Below are 10,874 nucleotides of genomic sequence, written 5' to 3' on the forward strand. Positions count from 1 at the left end.
TTACCGACCTCTATTCCCTGCCCCATCCCTCTGGCGTTTCGAAGTGTAACGCTCTATGCTTTCCTATACGTTTCTAGTCCGTTACACTGTGCATTCCCTGCGCGATCTTTCGTGCGTTTCTTAGTGCATCGCTCTATGCATTTTCAAAGGTGTTAATTAGTGGCTTGACGATGTTCAGTGGAGTGTGCATTTAGTTTCTTTAATATATCGAACATCGACAAGCTAATACTTAAAAGATATATTGGAGAAACTAAACGCTCACTTCGCGAACGCTTAACTAAACATCGACAAGTTACGAATAAAATATTTGGCATGAACGTTAAGAATGCCCTTTTATTTGATAAACATATCTTCTATCTGTGATAAAATAAACAATCAGTTTGTTATCGTAAGATTTCGAAAACTTATTTCAAGAGACATTTTGGTTAAACTATACAGAGCCTTTATTTTACCATACTTCCATTACTGTTCCACGGTTTGGCATTTTTGTGGTGCCAGTAATACTGAAAAACTTCAGGCCTTTGTATACTGTACTTAGATTTATACTTGAAGCCCCAGTTGTTCAAAGGGTGGATAACACTATCCACAGGATAAATCACTATCGCTATGGAAAGCAAAGGTGTTGTATGACATTTATCCACTGAAAAGCGATTAATCCGTTTGATAGCGTTATCCATCCTTTGAACAACCGGTCCCAGGATTATAGTACTTCTTATGCTGGATTTTCACTGACGCGTAATTTTTTACGTGCGTGAAAAAAATAGAGACATGTGTTCGCAAGTTGTTCATGCATTGTCTCTAGATTTTTTCACGCACGCAAAAAATTACGCGTCAGTGGAAATCCACCTTTACAGCAAACTTCTGGATAAGGTTAAATACAGTCAATACACGTTCTGATGTTACATGCGGGTTATAGAATATGCTGATTTTATTGTACAAGAGTCCCTTTTTCAAAGGGTATCCTAACTATATAAAGGACATACACACTAAGATATGTAAATTATAATGTTCGTCGTGGACAGAACATCACATCCCTTCTTATACCACGAGCTACTTCTTATGAAATTCATTTATTAAGTTTTTTAGCAGCGAAACGAAGAATTTTAAGTTTGTCGTTAAAGAAGACACGACCCTCGCGTCTCAAGCGGAGGAGTTCAGTAGCTACAGCCTTATCTCGAGGATCATCAATGCTGGCTGGATCCACATGGAAGTCAAACCTTTCATAGCTTGTCAAATACATCTTATCAAGGGTTGTGTTGTGTTCAATGGCGTCAACTAGACTATGGAGGCCATCCCAGTCAATTTTATTGCCCGACAAATCTAACTCTTTTAGATATGTATTGCTTTTTAGCGCATTAGCTAGACTATGAAAGCCATCCTTGTCGATGTTATTCTGAGACAAATTCAACTTTTTCAGATTTGTATTGCTTTTTAGTGCATCAGCTAGACTATCAATGCCAAAATTGCCAATGCCATTCAATTCCAAATCCAACTTTGTCAGAGTTGTATTAACTCTTAGTGCGCCAGCTAAACGAGCAGCGCCGTCAGGACCAATCTTATTGGAAGACAAAATCAATTCGGTCAGAATCGTATTGACTTCGAGTGCGTCAGCTAGACGAGCCGTGCCAAGATTGCCAATGCCATTCAATTCCAAATCCAACTTTGTCAGAGTTGTGTTAACTCTTAGTGCGCCAGCTAAACGAGCAGCGCCGTCAGGACCAATCTCATTGGAAGACAAAATCAATTCGGTCAGAATCGTATTGACTTCGAGTGCGTCAGCTAGACGAGCCGTGCCACGATTGCCAATGCCATTCCATCCCAAATCCAACTTTGTCAGGGCTGTATTAACTCTTAGTGCGCCAGCTAAACGAGCAGCGCCATAATCACCGATGTTATTGGAAGACAAAATCAAGTCTGTCAGAGTCGTATTGATTTTGAGCGCATCAGCTAGATCAGCAGCGCCATCGTCACCATCGTCACCAATGTTACTGCAAGGCATTTTCAGTTCTGTCAAAGTCGTATTGACTTTGAGTGCGTCAGCTAGATCAGAAGCGCCATCGTCACCAATGTGACACTCATCCAACCACAACTCTGTCAAGGTTGAATTGTTTTTCAGAATGTCTTTCAGAATGTCAGTGCCACCTTCATTCATTGGACCCGTGAAACATATGCTTTCCACAGTTGTATTAACTTTAAGTGCCTCAGCTAGAACAACAAATGCAGCATGATTTGGGGAACCGTCAAATTCCATATCACAAAGGTCATATTCTATGAATCTAAGACCTTCACGTTCAAAAGATGACCCAAAACCACGTGCCAATTTTAGGAAAAATTTGTTGTTGTCTCTAAAAAACTCTTGAAAGCATTGGACTGCAAGAAGTAACCATTCATCTCCATCTGTCGCAAGTTTCGCTATACTTTTGATAAGGGCTACTGCTAATTCCTCATCTCGCCCTGCTAGTATACCAAATACAAACAAATAGACCTCTGGAAAGTTTGGTAATTTATGATCAACCTGAACCTCACTTAATTCATTCACTAATTTGTCGGGACTGCTCTCTCCCTCGACAAGCTGACAACATAGGTAGAATGCGGCAAACCATTCTTGAAACCTCTTATGTAGGAAGCTGTAACGAAGGCACGGTCTTAATTTGCTGCCTCCAGGACTAACTGACAAGAATCCGAATTTAGGTAAGTCACTTGAATGATTCGCAAGCTTACTTTCCTCAAAGTCCAATTCGTCTTCCTGCAAACCTTTCAGTGCTATCCGTCCAAGGTGTTTCAACTGAGTTTTGTAAACTTCAATGAGGACATGTTCGGATTCTGGTAATCCTTCCTTCTTTCTGTATCTTCTAAGGATGCACTGTACCATTTCCAAGAAAAGTTGACTTTTGTTGTCTGGGAAAGTACCTTGACATTCTTCACAAACAAGGCAAAGAAGTGCAGCATTAAGAGGATTTACAGCCAGAGTTTCTAGGTTTTCATCATTCTGCAGCTTAAGCAAGAGCTCTTTTCGCAAATTCTCCGCGTTTTTGAAGTATTTGACAATGAACTTTTCTGCATCGTCTTTGGTAAATCCTTTGATCTCCAACAGGGTGTCGCACTGTTTTCTTACCTTCTTTCCAGCCTCGTGCCGGGCTGTAGCGACCACGCGACATTTTGGAAGTACTCTGCCCTGAATGATTTCCGAAAACATGGGCAGTTTTTTTGCTGGAACCTCGTCCAATCCATCAAGTACCAGCAAAACGTCAGACTGGTTGTCGCGAATGAAGTTGAAGAATGTTTCTTTTACGTCTTCTGTAACATCTCGAGGCAGAAGTTGATCATCAATGGCCTCCCATAGGTCAGATTTCATGTCACGACACCTCAGCAACAACACTGTTTCGAACCTTGGAAAACAATCTTCTGCTTCCTGTTTTCCTGTAGCCCAGTCATATACAAGCTTTTGACAGTAAGTTGTTTTTCCCATACCGGGCTCTCCTTCAATTAACACTGTTCGTGGTTGTGGACATTCTTCATGTGGTTTAAAGATCCCAGACATGTTAACAGTGTCGGCTGTCACTGTTCCTCTCTCTTTCTTCCTGCTGACCACTTTGAGTCTAGTATAAATATTATCCAGATCGAAATGAAACTCCTCGCACCATGGAAACGGAGCAAGCCATCGCTCGCGGGTTTTGTAGAGTTGACGGATTCCATCAATAAGCTCAGCTGGATCAAAAACATCTAGAAGTAATTAATAATATTAGAGTCACTTATAGTTTACTGTTTTACAGAAACATTAGGTTAGGTGGCCTAAATTCGGGACATTCTTAAAGTCAAAAATTACACTACCCCAAAATGCTTTGCCACTATTCTCTGTTGGTAAGGTTGGTAAAGCTTGATGTATGTACGTGCCTTGTGGCCCATTAAGCCGAAGCCTATCCTAGTTTTAATAGCATAAAACGACTAGACACTGGGTGAAGAAGAGGCAGTATGAAAGTAATGTGTCTTGCCCAAGAACACAAAATAGTGCCCTGGCCGATCTGGAGTCTAACGCACTAGACATAAGACCGCCACACCTCTGTTAGAGAGTTTTAAAAAGGGAGTGGCGAGAATGGAGAAAAAGCCATGAGACATTGCATCCTGTGCTCTAACTTGCCTGTGACATGAAACAAGTCAATAATCCAAACAACATTCGAGTTTTGAATTGAATCATGATTTGAATATTGAACTCTTCTCTCTATGACCTCGGTTTGATTGTATACGATTTAGATTGTGTATTCTTTTGCTCCTCGTTTACAAACACAATTTTCGTTTAATCCGAAATTTTGCAACAAAAATAAGCCACTGACACATGGAACAGAGTTTTAACCAAACATATCACATCTCTCAGAAAAAAAAAAAAAAAGGATCTTACCTCCAATCCTGGGTTTCTTTTTTACAGGAGGCAGTCGGTTCATTAAACTGTCCAACTTTTCATTGATGTTTCCAATTTCAGCTTTCATCTGTCGAAGATTCTCTCTGGTGCTTTCTGTGAACGAATAGTTACTTTTTCAGAATTGAATCTTTTAATTTGCTTTTTTAGATATTATAGTCAAGCATCAAACATTTTCATCCTTTAATCAGTGTCTAAAACTAATAGTGGCTATACCTTCAACCGCCGTTTCCACTCTTTGTGACATCTGACTATTCAACTTTTCACTGATGTTTTGTATTTCACTTTTCATCTGGTTTAGATCATCTCTGGTTTCATCTAATGATAATACATTTTCAGGCATTGTACATTAGTGTCAAATTTAAATTTAATGAATTCAATACTAGAAGGTATCGATGTTACTTTACACTATTTTTACCGAGACTACACTACGATTTCCAGTTGAGTAAGGCACAAACAAAGTTTGGTGACGAGGTTTCAACGTTACAACGGCATTGTTGTCAAGGGCAACTTTCTCTGTTTTCATTGGTAACAAATTTGCATTTGTAACTCTCGATGCTTAAATAAATACAAACACTACAAATATAGTTAGCAGCACTTTATTACCCTTTCAAATAAAAAAATTATATAAACAGAGACAACGATAAAAGAAACAAATAATGAAAAATATTATGCCTTAGCTGTTTTATATCGAAGGTAACAGATCTGTGTTGAGAGTTGACGTTATGTTCAACGTGCGTCACTTTACCTTCATCATTAGAGTTACTGTTCAACTGAAATTAAATCGTTTTCCAACTCCAGGGATTTTCTAGCAGCTTTAAGAACATTCAAAGCAGGCAAATTTACTTAAAAGCTCAGGCATGAGATGAAATGGAAATTATAGAGATACATAATACTTGCAAGACAAATTAAAAAGACAGAAAGCTTTGCATAAACAAATGCCTACATAAAATTAATACTGTTTACCTTTGTCCTCTGAATTGGTTCCTTCCCATTGTGCAATGAAAGAATCCAGCCTTTCTTTTAACTGTTCAATGTTTTCTTTTAACGGTTCAATGTTTTCTTTTAACTGTTCAATGTCACTTCTGATTTTGTCTAAGGAAATAAATTGATTCTTGTCTAAGAAGTATGGCAACTTTACAGTTCTTGTAACCTATTATGTAGTTCCATAAATTATCCATACCTCCCCCATGGAAGGGATTTTTTAAGAGCCCCTACCGCCCCCCCCCCCACCCCACCCCTATGGACATTTTCTGGAACCACACATTGTAAATTCCTAAATGCAATTGGTTTTCTTGTTGTTGACTATTATTTTCCCTTTCGTTATTGGATGTTTTAGAAAGTTCTTAAATATTTACACTCCTGTACTTTAAGTCTTGTGATCCCTAACATTTAGGCTAACTCCAGGATTCCAATTTTATGATAGCATTTTGGTCACCCTTAAAAATTTTCCAACTTCCCCTCGTCTGACCCCTCCCCTTGCATGAGCAGGAGAGGTGTCGCGTGGGAGACTTTGCGAGACAGCGAGACTGATATCATTTCTGGGAGCCCCAGACCTTTTTAGTCTTGCAAAAGAACTCGAGACTCAGAGAAGGCGTCAAAGAATAATTCAAGACAACAAGACCCCTGAAATTTGGCTAAAATTTTGTGACACGCATTTTTTGAAGGACCATTCACCACCCCTAGCAGGGATGGCAAAGCATGCTTTGATGCACCATCACATGCAATCATGTGGTTACCAATCTATGGTAACTGATTCTTATTGATCAATAAATTATGACCCCATTTTAATTTGTTTACTGCACCACCAATTAAAGAGCAGTGTTTTCAATAAGCACTAACAACTGACTTGAAAAGCTGGCTGCTTTTCTCTACCTTTTTTCCACTGCTTTTTCTCCTACAAACTGATAAGTAATCAGGGTTGTAAAAATGATTTGAAGTAGCAGGAGATATTTTGATAGAAGATGGCACCGGGGCCAGAGGTCCCCCATCATGTGGGCGTCTGGAGACCGGACAGGCCCCAGCGAGGAACAGAGGCAGCGCCCCTGTTGGGGAGTCCAGTACATGAAACCCTCGGGATCAAAATGGATATAAGGTTTTTACAACAGTTAGCTGAAATTGCCTCTCCTCAAAGCAATTCTATCAATTTTAAGTCCCACTTTCTCCAATATCATGCTCAGAACTGACCTACTAGCATTCCGAGTAGCCAGCGCAGTATACAGAATAGCCGGCGAAATGCGCAAGTTGCCAGTTTATTTTGACAACCCTGCAGCAATTAAAGAAAGATTTCTTTCAAGCAGTGAGTTAATCTTCTATAAAATTAATGGAAGTAAATAAAGAAAGACTTTACTTTCAGGGTACGGTTACTTTTGGAATTCTACAGCATCCAATATAGTCCTATTTCTCAGTCTTCCTGACACATTTTTTTAATAAATGTTTTTCTCTTGTAGGATTTTATGCTAAATTTTATATACCTTCTATCTCTTCAAGTTTATCTTTGATGCTGTCTTCATCTTTCTTCCATTGCTTTAGCAGCTCTCTGTAGTGTTCCTCCATGTCGGGATCCATGCACTCATTGTTAAGATTACTGATAGCAGCTCCATAACTCGCTCCTCCCAGTGCTACCAGTGCGTTACTGATATCTTGCCAGTAGGTGTTAAATGTAGCATCATCAACAGAAGCCTGGCCGGCATGGCCGTATACAGTATTACGGTAGTACTTCACCCTGGCAATGTTCGCTTCCGTACTTGTGTCCGTAGGAAGAGGAAGTCTGTCCCAACCAGTGGTGATTGGAGCATGCAAACCACAGATGTTCCTCAGCAGTACTACCAGGAGTGTTATATCAAAGCTTGCGGAAGATACAGATGAAGGAATAGTAGGGTACAACTTTCCCCATTGCGTAGCATTGAGAATTTTCTTCTTCCTAAGGGTCTGTAGTGTTGCATGTTCTGGATGACGTGTCAAGACACCATGCAGTCCTGCTGGGGGGTGTATACCATCAAAGGTGTCTCTCAAGGCCTGGGATCCCACATCTACCAGAAGACGACACAACCGTGCATAGTTGGTTGTCTCCTTGGTGGATGGAAATGCTGGCAGAGCAGAAGCCATTGACTAGCTATAGTAACCTAAAGAACCTAAAAATAAAATTATAAAATAACAATTATTTATAGGTTTGTTTAAACTTCCATCTGTTCTGGAAGTTCCTGTCAAGCCGCAAGGGGAAGAGGCCGGGGAGCAGTTCACAAATTTTCAGGCAAAAATTAATGAGTTTATTGCACAGTATGGAAACGGCTGGACACAATACTAGACAACATACAGAAACAAAACTAAGACTTAAGACCAGACGACGTTCGAATAGTATCCCATGGTGCAATTCTCCGCGCACTTCATGCAATATCGAAGTTATGGCGGATTCCACCGTAAAATAACGCCGCTTTCTCTACGGCACATTTCGTATTTTTTTCCAGTCAAAAGCAAGAAAATTGTATTATTTTGTTGTTTATCATACTTTCCTTGATTTGCAATTGTACTATGACTGTGGTTTGTTAAAAAACGTCCTTTATTTTGATTATTTTGATTAGCTTTCCTTCACAAAGTGTTCACTGACCCGCGACGAGGTCATAAATATTCACGATTCTTCGGATAATAAGCAGGTTTCTACTAAATATGGGTCTCACGCTAGCATAATGAAGGCCGTATTATTGTACTTGCAAAGAAGTACACAGAAGTACCCACATCTTAATGACTTTTTCAGCGATCAAAGATGACTAAAATTTCGATCGAAAACCAGCGCCACCTGCTGCGAATGTGTGATGTCTGTTTCAGGCAACAATCGCTGGGCTCTTTCGTGAGCGCTTTGTCGTCATAGCCATTTATATTTACATTCAAAATGACTAATTTCGAAAGTAATCTTATAACTGTACTCTTCAAATTAGTGAAATGCTTACAACTGGCGAAAAATAACCGTAATAATAAGCTCAAATATGTATTCACAGATTATGTAAACAATGCCGAACGAGCCCGCCGGCTGCGAAGCGGACGGACTAGAGATCGATAGAGATGTAAGAAGAAATGTAAGAAAACCAATTCGGACCAGCACAGGACTTCTTTAATAATACTCCAGTATTATTAAAGAAGTCCTGTGCTGGTCCGAATGTACAGGACTGTCACTCATGTTATGTATAGCCGAATTTTTGACAGTCAGAGGAACGAGAGCTCTTTGACGTTCCTCCAATTGTTCGATAACACTAACATGTATTTCTCTGTATACTAGCGAAACACAGGTAAATCCCTTCAATGTGACACTGAAATTCTCCTTTCAAACGCAGTGAACGTAGAATAAGTCGTTTTCCTCAAAAGCAGCAGCTTTTGAATTAAAACTAGTCCTAAAACACGCCATGGCGAACACTTCTATTCACTTCGCGAGAGCTGAACAATACTGATTAGGTCACGTACGCAGTGATAATATAAGATGAAACGAAATGCACCATGGGATACTATTCGAACGTCGTCTGACTTAAGACTAACTTTAAGACTTAATGTGACAATCAATCAATCAATTTATTAGAGTCATAATGAGGGATGAGGTTGCCCTCCATATCCCCAGGGGGGGTTCTCTGGCTTGTAAATGATGGGGATGATCGAAGGATTTTTTTAGGGTTGAAATTTTTGATTCCGGGACTTTTTTGGGTTGGAAAATTTGGTAAGTATTTTTTTGGGTGACTTGATTTAAATAGGGGATTTTTTGGGGTATTAAAAACAAACTAAAGTGCCTTGGTGCGGCCTTTGGCGTATTTATGGTATGATGAATAAACAAACACAAACGTTAAATTTTTTATGATTCTCTCTGTGTTATATTTATTATTGCCCCTCCTGGCAATTTAAGGGGTAATTTGACAAGGGATATTTTTGGGGGTTATTTTTGGTACAGGGATTTTTTGGGTAATGTCGGAAGACTTAGGGATTTTTTGGGTCCTGAGTTTTGCCTCAATTCGAGCATCCCTGTCATTTCTTGGTTGGGGGGCAAACATGGCAAAATTTACAGTAAATGTATGGGAAAAGTGAGGAGTTTGATACCCAATAACATAAAGAAAATTAACATTCTGCAATTCCTATGAATTACATGGTAAAGACACTTAGCAAGCGATTTTATTGATGAAATTTGAAAGACACAGCTATGCTGGGAAGCGAAAAATCGCATTTTTAGTTTTTCATACAAATGCTTACATTTTTACAAACAAATGGCGGCTCGGATTTCAGACAAATGTATGTAAAAATGAAAAAAACATTTGCGGCTTTCCTTGCAAGGCTACATTCCCCAAATTTGATCAATAAACTCGTTTACCCGGTATCTTGAGTTTGTAATTCAAAAATATTACGGAATTAGAATTTTCTGTTATTATTCGATATTAGATTCTTCATTTTTCCCATACATTTACTGTAAATTTTCCCGTGTTTGCCCCCCAACCAAGATGGCGGCAGAAACGGTGGAAGGGTCTATTGGCAGCACATACCCAGCGTATCCAATCAAACAAAATCGAACCAAAAATCAATCGAACCCAAACGAACGACAATCGTTCAATTGGGTTCAGCAATCGAACAGAATTGAACATCTACTTTGCTGCGAGTTGGATTTTCGAACCAATCGAACACAATCGAGCTCAATCCGATTCGATTTTGTACGGAATCCATCCTTTGATAAGTAAATCGACTAAATCACGCAGGACTAATCAGGGTGAGGGTGCAGCGTACAAAATGTCCGCACTTTAAACAAACAGGAGGAGTTCAGTAATTGAACATTCAATTGAGTACGATTATTGACTATTTGGCAATCAAAGATGCAGTCACCAAGAAATAAATCTGGTTTCAATCAGCTTGAAGCGATAAATTCCTGTGTGTGTAAACATCGAAGGAATCAAACTTTACTTAATTTTGTGATCGAAACAAAAAATAGCTTCATCACCATGGAAAAAGCAAGCATAGCGGCAGAAAACTTAGTCATGCAAGCTAACTGTGTAGAACTTTCATGAAATGTCACTGCCTTACCTTGAAAATGCGACATTGAGTATAGGCTCGTTGAAACTTTTCACCTGAAGTGATTCATCACATTCTAGAGATTGTCAAACACAAGCCTTCACACCCTTTTCCAAAGGTTCTTCTCTTCTCCACACGAAGGTCGAACGACGTCGAGACGAAGGTTTCACTTTCACTTCCGCAAAGGCCACGATCCTTTTAGTCAGCGCATATACGTTATGTAACTATCACATAGTGGTTCGACTCGGGCTTTTTTGGAGGGGCAGGGTGGGGTGGGGGAATCCCTTTGTAACTTTAAAACCGTTTGATGGTCACCAAATTTACACAGTAAGACTGTTACCGTTCATGTTGTAGTGTTGTTTTTGTTTTTACTTTTTACTACTGAAGGTCTAGGTAAAGGAGGGGTGGGGTGGGTGGAGGGTGGTGG

The 10,874-nt window shown here is 39.6% G+C and overlaps 1 protein-coding gene across 2 annotated transcripts; it reads right to left on the bottom strand.

Annotated features, from left to right (window-relative positions):
- Nucleotides 1-910: 910 nt before the first annotated feature.
- LOC144638800 (uncharacterized) lies at nucleotides 911-10,605 on the bottom strand. Of its 2 annotated transcripts, XM_078498058.1 has the most exons (7): nucleotides 10,460-10,605; nucleotides 6,889-7,548; nucleotides 5,498-5,509; nucleotides 5,381-5,455; nucleotides 4,631-4,732; nucleotides 4,397-4,510; nucleotides 911-3,723 (listed from the first exon to the last, which is right to left on the bottom strand). In XM_078498058.1, exons 2-7 carry the CDS (start codon nucleotides 7,520-7,522, stop codon nucleotides 1,067-1,069), a joined length of 3,594 nt encoding a protein of 1,197 aa, XP_078354184.1. In that variant the 5' UTR covers nucleotides 7,523-7,548; nucleotides 10,460-10,605; the 3' UTR covers nucleotides 911-1,066. The 2 variants fall into 2 exon arrangements, with proteins under 2 accessions (XP_078354184.1, XP_078354183.1); XM_078498057.1 differs by having other exon boundaries at nucleotides 5,381-5,509.
- Nucleotides 10,606-10,874: the final 269 nt, after the last annotated feature.

This window comes from Oculina patagonica, chromosome 14 (assembly GCF_052425735.1).
Source record: "Oculina patagonica isolate OP01 chromosome 14, crgOcupat, whole genome shotgun sequence".
In the NCBI taxonomy this organism is placed as follows: domain Eukaryota; kingdom Metazoa; phylum Cnidaria; class Anthozoa; order Scleractinia; family Oculinidae; genus Oculina; species Oculina patagonica.